Source organism: Podarcis liolepis (genome assembly GCF_965112155.1).
Source record: "Podarcis liolepis genome assembly, chromosome: 5".
Classification (NCBI taxonomy): domain Eukaryota; kingdom Metazoa; phylum Chordata; class Lepidosauria; order Squamata; family Lacertidae; genus Podarcis; species Podarcis liolepis.
Window position 1 is genome coordinate 14148884 of NC_139556.1, and position 16593 is coordinate 14165476.

General features: G+C 43.8%; 1 protein-coding gene across 3 annotated transcripts in view; it reads right to left on the reverse strand.

Annotated features, from left to right (window-relative positions):
* Positions 1–16593, reverse strand: part of FGFR3 (fibroblast growth factor receptor 3) — a 59992-nt gene continuing 43399 nt past the window's right edge. For 2 of the 3 annotated variants that reach the window (XM_083502181.1, XM_083502179.1), the window contains exons 9-18: positions 14422–14609; positions 12792–12940; positions 12555–12676; positions 10779–10889; positions 9583–9773; positions 7816–7938; positions 6077–6147; positions 5536–5673; positions 3733–3838; positions 1–2789 (exon numbers count right to left, since the gene is read on the reverse strand). In XM_083502181.1, the coding sequence (XP_083358307.1) occupies positions 2628–2789; positions 3733–3838; positions 5536–5673; positions 6077–6147; positions 7816–7938; positions 9583–9773; positions 10779–10889; positions 12555–12676; positions 12792–12940; positions 14422–14609 (1361 nt within the window). In that variant the 3' untranslated portion in view covers positions 1–2627. The remainder of the gene's footprint in view (positions 2790–3732; positions 3839–5535; positions 5674–6076; positions 6148–7815; positions 7939–9582; positions 9774–10778; positions 10890–12554; positions 12677–12791; positions 12941–14421; positions 14610–16593) is intronic. The other variant, XM_083502180.1, reaches the window with a different exon arrangement.

A 16593-nucleotide genomic window follows, 5' to 3' on the forward strand; every position in this document is an offset into this window, starting at 1 on the left:
TTACATTCAACTTTCCTTTTTTATTTTGAGGCCAGGCAAACAAAGGCAAAGCGGTGTCGGTTTGTTTCACATCTTTTAACAGCCGCAGCTGCCAAGCAAACATAATAATACAGAAACTAGGAGATAAAGAAGCTTTTCCTCAAAATATCAAATCATGTAAACGTATAGCTTGTGAAATCAGCAGGAATAATAGCAATCATAAAAAAAGATTTAAAGAAAAGTTTAAGCTTTTAAAATCCTGGCTATAAAATTGCATAAGAGCTGAATGTTAAAAGACTGGGCAAGTTTACAACAATACATCTTTGTAAAAACTCAATAAATTATATATATTTATATATAACGCTTATATATTTATAATATCTAAATGAACTCAGGCACACATTTGTACATTGTTCTGGATTGAACAGCAATTTTTCAGATTCTTGGAATGTACAAAACTAGCATACACTGTAGGAAAATACAATAATTCTTTATTGCAAAAAGTAGTTATCTATATATATATATATATTTTAAAAAACTCTTTGAAACTTCACTATAAATTAACTATTTTGATAAAATCCTTATTATAGAATGAGTACCAAACTGGAATGGGGACTATCTTGTTACTTCAGTGAAATTTACTGGAGATGGAAGAGAGAAACATCTCAGGATCACTACAGACATCTTTCTCTGTGGTGGGAAGAGTTAAAAGGTCCTAGCATTTACAATTCTATTGGTCTTATTCTATTTTGTATGTCTCCTGGTTATCGAAAGTGCTTTGACAGAATTGTCTAGCACACACAGTTTTTCAATGTACAAAACTGGGCACTATTGCCATCCCCCCCCTTCCAAACGAAATGTTAGGCTCAAAGACTACAATCAAACTTTCCCTACTCATAATTTAAATATTATTTTATCCCCATTTCTCCAGCAGGAAAATATAAATGGGACTGGCTGGTAAGTGGGGGGGGGGGGAACCCTCAAACACACACATCATTTGCAGTCAACTTTCAGCTTCGCTGTCATCAAGTCCACCACAAAGAACACCTTCATTCAAAAAATATAAAAAATGCACTCATTCCTACTCCCTCCCTTAATGCACAGTGGTAAAAGCGATGAAAGATTTCTTGGTTCTTACACAGAAGTAAAAAAAATCTCTGCTGCCATCTGTTTGGATTTAACACTAATGTATTACAGAATGCATATATACTTACTGCAACCTAGGGAAAACTTGTTTGTTTTATTTGAAAAGAAAAATCTAGTATTAACAGTGATTTGTTATACGACTGTACAACTATACATTCTTTTAATATTTCCCACAAACTCAGAAGAAAAATATTGATTAATTTATCTTCCCATACTTTCAATAAGTTAAAACCTCGGATTTTGTGAAAAAATTAATGTATACATTAACACTAAACAATTTAAACCGAGGAACAGAATATGTTAATATCTATAAATAATTTTACAAATATACATGATGTTAAAATATATTTTTTTTTAAACACAAGAAAGCAGGCGAGATAAAAAAACAACAACCACCCTCTTAAATCAGTATGTTCTAGATAGAAAGGTTTGAGACTTGGAGAAGTTCTTTTTCCGTCTGGCTAGCGGCTGCATTAATGGTTTCCACACACAAACATAAAAACAACGCGAGCGAATAGGAACTTTTTGTGATACGTTAAAAGGAGCTTTGTTTACAGGTACCCGTAATTACATTCTCCAAGTATCTGCTGGTAGAGGAAAAGAACCTTTGGGGGAAAAGGTTGTGGGAATTCATTGCGAGAAATTTTACGCCCCATTGTAGAATTTCTAAACACACTGGAAAGTCGGAAAATAAATAGAGCACGTAGCAAGATTTGGGTCCAACGCTGCTTACAATATATAAGCAACCCGCTGGAAAAATATAGAACAAGTTCACCACAATGCAATCATACACAAAAAGTGACACCCCCCGTGTGTTTTTTAAATTACACCTTGCAACACCTCCAGTCAAGTTCTTTCCTGTCTCCATATATTATTTTAATCTGTTCCTGAATCTAGTGCAAGAGACAGCTAATTCTTCACTGTGGCCAATCCAAGGCAACTTTTTAAGTGGACTAATACTTTTTAAGAGTGACAAACTCTTCAGAATGGCTTTCAAATTCCTCCAAAGCGGATGGTGAATATATATCTATATATTCCAAAAGATATTTACATAAATGTATGAATCCCTGCAGGCAATGGGGCTTTCGAGCTCCATCCAAAAGATTAATGTGATGATTGCATTCTGAAAAGGAATTCCTACATTCTTTACATGCTTTTCTCTTTAAAAGATGAAAAAAAAAAAACCCACTTCCCACCCTGGTACTGCAGGCACAGAAAAATCACAGTGGAAATCTGATTGGAGGCTGTGGGTTCGGCACCCTCTAGATAAGGCATTGTCTACCTGGATGCTGCTAACCTGCACAAAATTCGTTCCTTCAGACCAAACAGTGCTGGCGCTGGTTCCTTTTTTCAAATAACAAAACGGGGGGAATTTGTACGGCTTCGCGGCAAGACAAATCTTCTGTGCCACGGAGCAGAGTAATGAAATCCTCCCTCAGGTTTTTCTCCCGGACTTCCCCAAGACGTACATTCACGAGTCTCTTCCTTGCGGGTGTCTGCCATCATGTCCTGACGGTGCCGTTTCCTTGCTGTTTGGGAAGACAGGGTTCATCGGAGAGAAGATCGTGTGCAAATACAGAGTCGTCTCCTGAAGAGCAGGCACTCTGGGTATCCTGGTCCGCAGGCGAATATTGCTCAAAAGGCACTGACAGGTCAATGTACTCCTGCAAGAAGAACAATGGCACGGATAATAAGAGAGGGAGAAATCGGTGACTCTTTCGTAGCGATACCTCATGCCTTAGGTTAGAACTGGGAGTTCCACGTCTTGGTTGCAAAATACCCTGGTCTCTGCCCATGAAGATCTGTGGTGAGGGCTGCTATGATTCCAGGCACCGGTAGTGGTTGCATTGCTGACCTCATTTCCCACAATGCCACATGCCAGCAAGACTAAGCCGCTTCTGGCGAACCAGAGCAGCGCACGGAAACGCCGTTTACCTTCCCGCCGGAGCGGTACCTGTTTATCTACTTGCACTTTGACGTGCTTTTGAACTGCTAGGTTGGCAGGAGCAGGGACCGAGCAACGGGAGCTCACCCCGTCACAGGGATTCAAACCGCCGACCTTCTGAGTAGCAAGTCCTAGGCTCTGTGTTTTAACCCACAGCACCACCCGCGTCCCTTCTATGTTTGTATTGACTTATGGGAACCATTGGAAATGAATATGAGAAGCATTAGACGTATGAGATGATCAGGTCCCCTCCGACCTCAGAGCATGGTGAAGTCTCCCTGAAAAATTTATAATTTGGCATAATATTTGGATTGTTTAATTACTGAATAATTTGTATAATTCGGAATGTATGATGTGTTTTGATTGGAATGTTAAAATGGAAAAATTGATAAATATTATTAAAACACACACAACTGTATTTAATTTGTGACGTTTCAATGTTGTGTAATGGCAATGCAAACATATCCTCTCCGAGTTATAATGAAACTTAAAAGTGAAAGAAAGAAAAATGTATTATCTCGTGGGGCTGACTGCTAACATATTTACTCCCTTCACACGGTCTAGAGCACTGTAAGACTCACGCATGTTTGAATAAAGCATCTAAACTTTGAGAGGCAGGTGCAAATTAGCCCCAGCGTGCCAGAAAGTAAGGCAGTACTCACATCAGTTGAGGTCACTATCAGGACTCTATCCAGGTCTTCAACTAGTTGCTTAAAGGTTGGCCTCTGGGAAGGTACCGCATGCCAGCACTCCCTCATAATCATGTACCTGGGGAAAGGGAGAATATAGGGCAAATGTTTAGGAAGGACATGGGCATTCGCCAGTGGCTGGGGTTGCGCTTGCTGCAGATGGGAGTCCAAAATCTTACACTCAAAAAGAAATGGAAGGCCGTGAAACCGAAGCTTGAGCCAAACGCTATCCTACGAAACAGCAGCGAGAGATATAAAACGGACAAAAGGACTGGAACGGTTCCTTGTTTTTATGCATGCATGTGCACACACACGGCCAGACTTTCTAATGATTCACCAAAGAGCGGTCGGCTTAAAATGAAAGGAAATAAAAGAGTTTCAATCCCTCATTGCTACTCATCACTGTGAAGCTGAAGGGAGGCACACCGTGGCCAGAGTCCAAGAGCCCTTGAGAGGTTGCCTGCCTTTGCCCCGGGAATATCGTCCTGTCAAGGAAGAGACCAGCCTGGTCCCTTCCACTGATTGGAGAAGGAGTAGCTGCACCAATGTTTTCTTTCCTCCTCCCTCCCCACTTTTTTCATTTCTATTGTGTGCTTTGGTTTGTTCTCACGGCTCACAATCATTCCATGTGCAAAGCAGCATTCAAAATCCAACCAAGCCTGGTGAAAAATAGGTTTGTGTTGCTCACTATGCCATGACTGAGAGTTGGGCTGGACTCAAAGTGGAGTCAAGACAATCAGCCAACTATAGAAACGGCAGTTGCGAGTAAGTCTGCCTTATAGTATTTTATTGAAGGCATCAGCTGCAGTTTCTATGGTTGGTTGGTTGGTTGACTTCACCCTACTTTTGAGTGTAGCCCAACTCTCAATCATGGCATAGCAATAGCTTTACGTGGCTATCAAAACATCAAGAAACCTTTACTGTGTAAAGGTTTACACATGAAAGCAGGAGGAAGGCCCTTCACTGCAGGGATTGATGAATAATAATAATAATAATATCTTTATTGTCATTGCCCCCTTCGGGGACAACGAAATTACTTGACTGCTCCATAAAAACACTAATTAAACAATACAGTATAATACAGCAAGGGAGATTAGATGACTTTCAAAGTCCGGGCTTCCCATTCAGGGCCGAGATCGCTCTGTTCTTAAGACGGCTCGTTCTTGTCTTCATCGTCCTGTATCTCTGTCCCGACGGCAAGAGCTCGAAGAGACAGTGACCAGGATGCGATGGATCTTTTACTATGTCCAGTGCCTTCCTATGGCACCTTGTGGCATAAATCTGCTCTAAGGTGGAGAGTGGGCAGCCAACAATGCTCTCTGCTGCCTTAACAACCCTGCACAACCCCATCCTGTCCTGGGTAGTACAGCTTCCGTACCACACACATAAGCCATAAGTGAGCACGCTCTCAATGGCACAGTGATAGAAGGCAAGCAGCAGTTTCTGCGGAAGATGGTTTTTCCTTAGTATTCTCAAAAAGTACAGTCTCTGCTGCGCCTTCTTCCCAAGCCCCCTTGTTTTGACACTCCAGGACAGATCCTCTTGTAATTCAATGCCCAGAAATCTGAACGTTGTTACCCTCTCCACACAGACCCCATCAATCAAAAGTGGCTGGACGTTGCTCTTCTGTCTCCGTTTGGTAGAGGTGGCACCAAGAAATACACACACAAAGAGAGAATGTGGGACTGAAGCAGTTGAATTAAAGACACCCCCTTCTCCTCAGACTCAGAAACATGTCTTACAAAAATGGAAGTTGTTTCCAGACTGACAACTTACAAATCATGGGTGCAGTTTGCTGGCTTATCCATGCGATGGCCTTCCTTTAGGAGTTTGAAGAGTTCCTCAACTGGAATTCCTGGGTAGGGGGACCCTCCCAAAGTGAAGATCTCCCATAGCAGCACTCCGAAGGACCATCTGGGAACCAAAGGTTTTAGAATTCAATGAGACTTTTGGGAAAGGAGATGGAGGTGGGGGCTTCTGTTTTGTTTCTGGGCAGCCATGCACAGCTAACAAGTCATCAATAGAATGACTAATTGCCTGAGCCATTTTATTTTTTTACTAGGCACTTGCAGATCTCTGCTGAGGCAGCTCAATAGAAATCCCAGACACCTAGTCTGAAATTAAGATGAGCATTTAATCAGGTAGCTGACAGCCTGTCTATTACTCTTTGTTAAGTTTTCCACTACATCGGTGAATTCAAAATTATTCATGCACATATTGACAAGATCCCGTCTCAGCTTGGCATTACAATTGTTCCCATGACTTTTGTGTTTCGCTTTTTTTGCTTTCGCTGTTTAAAACCGCGGGCAGTGCTTACACATCACTCTGGTGCGTATACACACGGTCAAACAATGCTTCTGGAGCCATCCATTTCACAGGCAGTCGACCCTGTAATTTAGGGAGATGAAAAGGAAAGACCCATCAGCAATTTCACCCAGCCATTCTGGCACCAACTGAACATTCAACTATAATCCAGCCTGAAACATTTTCCTTAGTGACCAGGCCAAACAAATAATGAACATGGGTAAACTGATCAAGCTATTTGACCCCCACAGCCCACAATTACTTTCTCTTCATACTAATTGCATCCTTCAGTGCAAGGTGTTTAGTGCTCTGAAGTCATACGACATCCCTCACCTCAAGGGGTCATGGGAGAAGGCTTTGCCCACTATGCTGTCTCTGCTGTCCTTCTCTCCTAACCCTCTGACCACACTCTTTCCCACCTCCCTGACACAGGCAGTGTAGAGGAAAAGGCTTCACAGCCACAAACACAACACAGTATGAGATGGTACAGAGGTACCTTGGTTTTCAAACAGAATGCGTTCCGGGAATCCGTTTGACTCCCAGAATCCTTTGAAAACCAAAACGCGGCTTCTGATTGGCTGCAGGAACGTCCTGCAGCCAATCGGAAGCTGCACTGGACATTCAGCTTCCGAAAATCATTCAAAAACTGGAACACTCTTCCGGGTTTCGATCGTTTGGGAGCCGATTTGTTCAGGAACCAAGGCGTTCGGCTTCTAAGATACAACTGTATTTGAGTACAGTGCAGTGTTAGGAACGCAGATATATAAGCTAGATGCTAAATGGGTCCTTAGACCAAGGTTACAGTCTCCAGAACAGAATGCCTAGTTGCCATTTTGGGGTAAGTCTTATTTTTCAAATGATGGTCTGACTGTGATTAATTCTCAGTTAAACGTCCGGCTATTTCAGATGACTATCTTGAGCTAGGTTAAGAACTTCGAGAACTTGAAGAAAAGTCACTTGGTCCAGGGACAGTCCACATATATATTGGCCTGTTCCTACCTCTTTTTCTTAATGGTGACACGGACCATTCATAGTGTAGGAATATTCTTCACAACTGTGAGCAGGGTGGGGTAAGTGAAGACAAGCTACAACAATTAACTATAATCTCATTCACTGAAAAAAGCATTTTGGTTCCTGAAATTCATTCCAATTGTGCCACACTTTTAACATTTGAAAAAAAGGTACCAGTCTGCGCAACCTTGAGTACGCCCAGAAAAAAAAGCACTGAGTATTTGCCGGGTACAGCTATACCTATTGCCAGATGCAGCCGAGACTGCGACTACTTCTCTGTTAAAATGAATAAATCACATGGCTGAAGAAGTTTGACTTTTGAATAATTCCTTTGTTAGATCCCTTTTCTGCTTGTAGTATATATATATTAATTCTCAGCTTTTGTCAAAAATGTTTTTCTGAAAGTTGGGATAGTTTTTAATGTTAGTTTAAGAATAAATGTGTTATTTCTAGCCTATCCTGTTGAAAATACTGAACAAAATTAGATTGGGTTTTGTTTGTGGACTTGAAATTGAAAGGTGTCCAGAATGTGTGTAACAAGTTGTATTAATCTCTCTCTCAGAAGCCAACTGAGTTACTGACTTACAAAACAGAAAACAGTGAACATTCAAGTAAAACCCAGGGCCTCACTTTCACTTGAATTGCTAAAAAAGAATGCAAGGCAAAGCTATTTAATGCCCAGAAGATGTCCAGCTCTTTAAGTAGCCAGAATAGCTTCATGTTTGAGAGCTTTTCACTCACATTGGTTGTCTTCTTGTAATAATCAATGTTGTGAACATCTCTGGCAAGGCCAAAGTCAGCTATCTTCATCACATTGTCTTCTGTCACCAAAACATTTCTAGCTGCCAAGTCCCTATGGATACACTGAAAAAGAATGGGGGGGGGACCCAAGAAACGTGCATTAATTAAGATGTTTACAAAATGAAATAACAAGCATATATTGTTTATGAGCCGCTGCAACATCTAAATTCTAAGTTCAAGGCAGCGGGGTGCCATTTAATCCTTTGTGCAGAATGAACTGCTTTGTAGCAACCTATTTGTTGACGGAAGGTTGGTAGCTGAGGTTGGTGATCTTTTCTTTTGCACCTTCAACCTTGAGAGTGTGAAGGAGACGTTGAGGGGAATTGCAAAAGGTGGCAAGTATCAGCGAGGGGTGGGCTTTGCAAAGTCTTCCTGCCCTCCCCCTTTCAACCTCTGATGCTGGGATTTTGACAGGTGGGCAGGGCAACCCACCAATCGTGTGAGGTCACAATAACACCACATTATTGACATGTGGATTTCCCCACCCATCTGTTAATGTTGACCTATGAAGAGAGAGCCAAAAAGGTTCCTGGGGCGTGTTCAGAAAGTGGTGTTGGGGGATGAGTGTTCAGACCCCTGGGCTCTCACTTGTGGGGTGCCTCAGGGTTCTGCCCTCTCCCCCATGCTTTTCAACATCTACATGCTGGGAGAGATCATCAGGGGGTTTGGGCTGAGTGTCCATCGGTATGCGCATGATACCCAGCTCTACCTCTCTTTCAAATCAGAACCAGTGAAGGTGGTGAAGGTCCTGTGTGAGTGTCTGGAGGCGGTTGGAGGATGGATGGTGGCTAACAGATTAAGGTTGAATCCTGACAAGACAGAAGTACTGTTTTGGGGGGACAGGAGGTGGGCAGGTGTAGAGGACGCTGTGGTCCTGAATGGGGTAACTGTACCCCTCCCAGCTGTCCATGGAGGCGCAGGTCAATACTGTGTTCAGGGCAGCTGTTTACCAGCTCCATCTGGTACACAGGCTGAGACCCTACTTGCCCGCAGACTGTCTTGCCAGCGTGGTGCATGCTCTAGTTATCTCTTGATTGGACTACTGCAATGCGCTCTATGTGGGGCTACCTTTGAAGGTGACCCGGAAACTACAACTAATCCAGAATGGGGCAGCTAGACTGGTGACTGGGAGCGGCCGCAGAGACCACACAACACCGGTCTTGAAAGACCTACATTGGCTCCCAGTACGTTTCCAAGCACAATTACAAGTGTTGGTGCTGACCTTTAAAGCTCTAAACGGCCTTGGCCCAGTATACCTGAAGGAGGATCTCCACCCCCATCGTTCTGCCCGGACACTGAGGTCCAGTGCCAAGGGCCTTCTGGCGGTTCCGTCACTGCGAAAAGCAGGTTACAGGGAACCAGGCAGAAGGCCTTCTCGGTAGTGGCACCCGCCCTGTGGAATGCCCTCCCAGCAGATGTCAAAGAGAAAAACAACTACCAGACTTCTAGAAGATATCTGAAGGCAGCCCTGCTTAGGGAAGCTTTTAACGTTTGACGGGCTATTGTATTTTAGTATTTTGTTGGAAGCCGCCCAGAGTGGCTGGGGAATAAATAATAAATTATTATTATTATTATTCCTTGCACCTGGTCTAAGGGATTTGTGTTGGGGGTTTTTCCTCCCGCAAGGTCTAGGGAGATGGAGGGCTGGGTGAAGTTGGCAAACAGGGGGACAACCCCTAGTTTTTTATAAAGCTGCATGCTACTTACTTTCTGAGATGCCAGGTACTCCATCCCTCGTGCCACCTGGTAGGCGCAGGAGACTAAGTCTTTAAATGTTAACTGTTCCTCAGGCAGCTTGCAGGTGTCGAAAGAGTAGTCCATGCCAGGTGGCCGACGGGCTCTAAGGTATTCTCGCAAGTTCCCCTTTGATGCATATTCCACCAGGACATAGAGAGGACCTGGAGTAAAAACAATATATTTTTGTCCAAAATGAACTCTTTCCTACTGACAAGCTACCATTCTGATGAGTGGCAAGAAGATATTTCTGCATGTCTCCTGGCTTGTTCCTCCCCCTCTGAGTCCAGAAGGTAGGCACTTCTTCAGAAGAAGAGTGCTCCTCCACCATCAGATGAAAGAAACACACACAAAACCCAGCAACAACTGTGCCAAAGTAGAGGGTGACAGTGTCGAGGTGGTTGGAAACTCTGGGGGCCTTTCAAATATACCAGGAGCTCTGTATAGTTTGATAGGTCCTGCCCACCTACCAAATTTAGTCCACCAAGGGATGGGGAGGTAACAATCTGGCCTGCCAGCCAGAAAAAGCCCCCTGCTCCTGGTCTATAGCAGAGGACTCAAAGCATCCATGAAACTCATTTAAGCCACTAAACAGAAGCCCATTTAGACTGTGGTAATTTGGTACGTCTCTTCCAGAACGGAATACTTTTGGCTTCTCACAGAGATTGCAGCAAAGAGGCCTGAGGGAGAGCTATAAGGTAAAGGTAAAGGGACCCCTGACCATTAGGTCCAGTTGTGGCTGACTCTGGGGTTGCGGTGCTCATCTCGCTTTATTGGCCAAGGGAGCCAGCGTACAGCTTCCGGGTCATGTGGCCAGCATGACTAAGCCACTTCTGGTGAATCAGAGCAGTGCATGGAAATGCCGTTTACCTTCCCGCTGGAGCAGTACCTATTTATCTACTTGCACTTTGACGTGCTTTCGAACTGCTAGGTTGGCAGGAGCAGGGACCGAGCAACGGGAGCTCCCTCCGTCGCGGGGATTCGAACCACCAACCTTCTGATCGGCAAGTCCTAGGCTCTGTGGTTTAACCCACAGCACCACCCGCGTCCCATAGGAGAGCTATAGATGCATGCAAATTGTAAACACTGAAAACGGACCAGGCAGTAGTATCAATAATATTCAATTATATGACCACCTTCATCAACCGCCACAGTGCTCTGGAACATACCATCCTGTGTGCAGGCCCCCAAGAGATTAATGATGTTCTTGTGCTTCCCAATCATCTTCATCATTTCCATTTCTGAGACTAAGTCAGAAAGATCTTTGTCCGTGGCGTCATCTATACAGGAAAGGGAAAAGAAGCAATCAGGAAAAGCAGAGTTTTATTATGTGCCATGGATGGAATTCACTCAGTGCCATACAGCCCATGTCTACTCATACTTTGGCGCATATACTTCAAGAACACCCCAAGTCCTTCGTTTGCTGATTTGCAATGGAACTGGCTGCACATATGATCAGTAACCTCTGTCCCCATGAGGTGCCTCTCATCCAAGCCAGGTACACCAACTTGGTGCAATAAAGGATGCTTCCAGATGTGGTCCTGCCAGCTAGGGATGATGGGGATTGTAGTTCAAAAACAGATGGAGTCCCAAGTTTGGGGAACTCTGGATTACACCATACAGTGGGCTCAGGTGCCCGGTAAGGCCTTCCAATAATTACCGTATTTTTTGCTCTATAAGACTCACTTTTTCCCTCCTAAAAAGTAAGGGGAAATGTGTGTGCGTCTTATGGAGCGAATGCAGGCTGCGCAGCTATCCCAGAAGCCAGAACAGCAAGAGGGATTGCTGCTTTCACTTCACTCTTGCTGTTCTGGCTTCTGAGATTCAGAATATTTTTTTTCTTGTTTTCCTCCTCCAAAAACTAGGTGCGTCTTGTGGTCTGGTGCGCCTTATAGAGCGAAAAATACGGTAAATAAAATTATTATTATTATGCCAAATTTAACCTGACTTTTCAGTGACATGCTTAAGCAGGAGAAGGAGCTGGATGAACACAGTCAAGTAGAGCTGCTCTTCTGCTTAAACACTGACAATGATTCAAAACTGTCACAACAGAAATAATATAAGACTTCCGGTTGAAGGATGAGGAGAGCCACCAATTTGAATTAAATTATTCCTGCACCGCATACACCGCTTACTATTTCCTCTCTATCTTATTTCCTCCCTTTCAGCAGCTTGAAAATAAATGCAGACATAAACAAACGGGGCAAGAAGCAGCCATTGGGGCTTCTTTTCTTTTAAGACCATTTGTGAGGTGAAACTAGAGGAAGCGTCGCCGAAGAACTAGAGGGTGTAGCCTGACATAAGGTTATAAAGAGCTAGGACAGCTTGGCGAGGGGGTGGACAAGCTAAGCAGGGCCCCGGAAGTCTGAGAGGTGGCACAGAAGGCGGGAAACATAGCTGATTTTCCAAGCACAGGTATGCTCAACTTCTGAGCCCCTCCAAGCCAAAGGCAGAAAGCCCAGCCAGCAGCCAAACAAAGCCTCAAGCTGTGGTTCCCACAGCGCAGCAACCCGGCAAAGGGGATGCAGCAAGGAAAACCACCGTCACCTCTCCGCTGGGAAGCGCTGGCAATGCGGCAGATTTGAGCGGCACAAGGCATGCAAGCTCCATCCCCCAGTCATTCTTAGACTCCTTATTGGGTGAGCAACGCAGCCAAGCAACACAGTTGGAGCCTCCCTCCTCCCTGGCTGGCAGGGAGGGAGGGAGAGGAGCTGCTTCCTTTGAAACCCGGGAAATTTAAGGGACATCATCAATAAGGGACAGCAGCGGGACACGGCGCTGGGATAAGGGAGTTTCCCGCCAAAGAAGGGACGGTTGACAGCTATGGGCAGGAAACCTGGGAGCAACCAATGCAGAGGAACCCAGGGGAGGGCTGAAAATCAGGAAAAATATGGAGAGCAGAGGCACGTGGGAGACTAGTTCTTGCCATTCTCTGTTCTCAGTACCTTTCAGCATCTTGACAGCGACAGTGATAGGCTTGTTCGGTTTCTCTTTATCGATCCCCATTGCTTCTGCCATTACCACTTGACCAAAGCAGCCTTCACCCAATGGCTTTCCTAGAGTCAGGCTGAAGCAAAACACACAAGCAAAGACGTCAGCATGTAACTCGGGATGCTGTATGAAAGGTGGTATATTAAAGACCTAAAAAAGAGTCAACCAGCTCAAAACTACATTTTCCTCACCGAGATCTTGCCAGTTCCCACTTAGGGTCAGCAGGCAGCTCTAGCTCTGAGACGTTTGCCAGCATTGGTCCATCACTGGAGGAAAGGCGGGTGATCCTGACTAGAGGAGTATTAGAATTCATGGAGGAGTTGGACTCCAAAGATACCTGCTTGAATACAGCAAACGAGGTGTTATTGCCAACAGCTTCTATTAGCAAGCATATAAGGTCATAGAAAGAGAATAGCAAAAGGGGATTAGCTGAAGAGTCTTTGCTTCATTCAATAATCTGCAATATGGACACACGGTTCTTCCTTTCTTAATATGCAAATGTCAAGCTCATAAAAAGGTAAAGGTAAAGGGACCCCTGACCATTAGGTCCAGTCGTGACCGATTCTGGGGTTGCGGCACTCATCTCGCTTTACTGGCCGAGGGAGCCAGCGTACAGCTTCCGGGTCATGTGGCCAGCATGACTAAGCCGCTTCTGGCGAACCAGAGCAGCACACGGAAATGCCGTTTACCTTCCCGCCGGAACGGTACCTATTTATCTACTTGCACTTTGACGTGCTTTCGAACTGCTAGGTGGGCAGGAGCTGGGACCGAGCAACGGGAGCTCACTCCGTTGCGGGGATTCGAACCGCCGACCTTCTGATCGGCAAGTCCTAGGCTCTGTGGTTTAACCCACAGCGCCACCCGCGTCCTCATACTTTGTTTTAAATCAGCACAGCTCCCAAATTCCGCAACAGTGTTTAGCTGACAGGGGAAATAGCTGCAACATGCAGACATGCAATATAATCTGTCTCATCTAACTGGAGTGAATCTGCTAACTCTTGGACATTATCAGCCTGCCAGAACCTAGGTCTGCTCCTCAAGCCATCTACCTCTGCTAGATGCTTCCCATCAAAGATCTCCCCACCTGAGAAAACATTTCCAGTGTATAGGAAAAACACAGCCCAAGAGTGAGACTCCACACTTCCGCTTTCCCAAGACTTCATTGTTAGAGAAGTCACCACTTTTGACTCAGCTAATGCAGCAATGATTGAAGCTCAAACAAAGGAGAAACAAACGTCTAGAAAATGGAAAATTGCCCCCTTCAAGATCTCCCACACGAGGTGAACCCTGCACTACTGGTACTTGACCTTCCCTGTGCCTCCAGTTCTGCTACTACACAATGTGGAGGTCAAGACTTCATATGCACAACAGCACCCACCAGAAAGAGGCCTAATACTGTATTCAAATTACATCATTGGGGCAGAATCATGTTCAGCTGTGTCTTCTCTTGCTAGCACAGAACTATGCCAACATGAAAGGTCTACGCCTTTTTCTCAGCCAGCAGGTCTGTTTAACACACTATATAAATGTCAGACCTTAGCAGAACCAGATAAAGAAAACCAGGATCTATAAACCAGAACATTTTAAATCACCACCAGATTTTCAGGCCATATTTTACACATTTGTTTTGTTTTTAAATAATGAAAACAAAGATAAAATAGGTGGATGAAACCATTTCCTGCTAACAGCGTTCAAAGATCTCACTTAGAGCTTCCAGAGACATAAATCACCAGGGCAAGTTTCTGATCTGGACAGAAGATTGTGAAGGGGAAGGAAAGATAATAAGGAAGGAATAGGAACCTTGTATCTACTTTCTGTTACCTGTCTCTTGAGTGGGAACTTGGAGACTTTCTGAACAGTAGTGGTGTTAATCGGTTTTTTGGAGGGCCTTTTAATTCTATAGATAACCACCACCACGGCCACCAAGATGAAAAGAACAAAGCCAGTCCCATAGCTGAGGATGCCTGCATAAAGGGAACTGGAATCGTCCACGGCAACTCGCTTTTCCGCTGCAGAGTAATAGAGATATGTTAGGAATCTGAATGGGAGACAGGTAATTCAATTCAGACAATACCTAGCAAAGCTAGACTACACACCCCAAACGCCCAGCAAAGTGTATGTTCTCCAGCACAATGCCTTGTGTGGTACAGTCGGTATCTTAGAGGCCACCTGCAAACACCTAATATTCTACAGAATATCTGTGACATCCCAAAAGATAAAGAGTTGTCCTTCAAAGCCTATACAGCCTAGGACCCTCCTACCTACGAGACCACCTCTCCTGGTATGTCCCACAGAGGAACTTACGGTCTTCAAACAAAAACATCTTGAAGGTCCCAGGCCACAGAGAGGTTAGGCTGGCCTCAACCAGAGCCAGGGCTTTTTCGGCTGTAGCTCCGATCTGGTGGAACGCTCTGTCACAAGAGACTAGGGCCCTGCAGGACTTGACATCTTTCTGCAGAGCCTGCAAGACAGAGATGTTCCACCAGGCCTTTGGCCAAGGCACAGTCTGAGCCCCTCCTTTGGTAATCCTCACAGAACTGTAGCCCAATGATTGCCATTAATTTGATTGGAATTAATTTTATAATGAAATGATTTTAGAATGTTTTATCATTTTACTGTTGTTAGCCGCTCTGAGCCCGGCTTCAGCTGGGGAGGGTGGGATATAAATAAAATTTATTACTATTATTATTGTTATTGTTGTTGTTGTTGTTGTTGTTATTATTATTATTATTATTATTATTATTATTATTATTATTATTATTCCAATCAGTTGCCACAAAACAATTGAGCGGAACTAGGTAAGTGTGGCCAAATAAAATATGTTTTTGCGCTTAAAGTAATGTTCTGAATCTAAGTGCCACAAAGGTTTGTCATTTTGTTAACAGGGGTGAACAGATCAACCAATTTAATTTCTGTGTCAGTTTTGCAGCCATTTGTTCTGTCCCCCCCCCCCAAGATTAAAAATAATAATAATCATGGGGGGAAATGTGTTTTACATGCATTATTTCCCTAAAATATGTAATTTTAGTTAGTCATATTGTATGCCTGAAGAATCTTGAATAGATAGTTTGGGTTTCCTAAAGGAACTGCAAGTCGTGCATTAGTATTTGGTTCAGTTGCAATAATACATAAGTAAAACCGAAGGGCTTAAAGTTGGCTGGTTGGCTGTTTTTTCAAACAAACTCCGGTTTCTTCAGTCTTGCTTGGAAATCTATAGAGTTTCTAGGACTTAAACACCAAGCATAGGCTGATCATATAAGACAATTTTCATTTAGCCTTGTTGTTTGTTTAACATCGTTTGTTAATGAAAGTATACCCCATGGAATACCTGGTTTTTGTACGTGGCCCGTAAGATATGTAACTCAGCCTGTTATATGCAGAGTGCACACTGAAACGCATCTACCTTCTCCACAACTCCCACTCTATTAACACACAAACAAAACTTCTATTACTGATACACTTAAAACTCTCATATGCTCCGGATCATTGGACTATCCAAGTCTGTTTAAGCAAAAATAAAGGATTGTGGGACATTGAAAAGCACCCTACTGCTCTGCCACATGTGGGACTGAGTCAATGTGTGGCTGTGCTGCCAGGGGCTGATGGAAACTGTAGTCCCAAACACCTGGAGGAAAGCAGGTTGGGGGAATGCTGTCGTGGATCCGGTTTCATTACTCAGTAATAAAATGGGTAGAATACTGAGCCCGATTCTGAGGTAATCATCACCACTATCTACAGAATTTAATAAAATTGTCTATAAAAAGTTTCTGATAGGTTTTTATAGAAAATGCTTTTCAAGGTAAGAGACATGAAGCATTATTTAATAATAAAAGTATTCATACAACGCCAATTCATACAATACAATACGGCGGTGTACAGCAATATGACTTAAAACACCATTAAAATAGTAAAAAAAAAATTTTTTTGAAATGACTGGTTGATTAAAAATAATAAATTAGAGTTACACAGGCCTATCTACATAGAAAGGTCTTC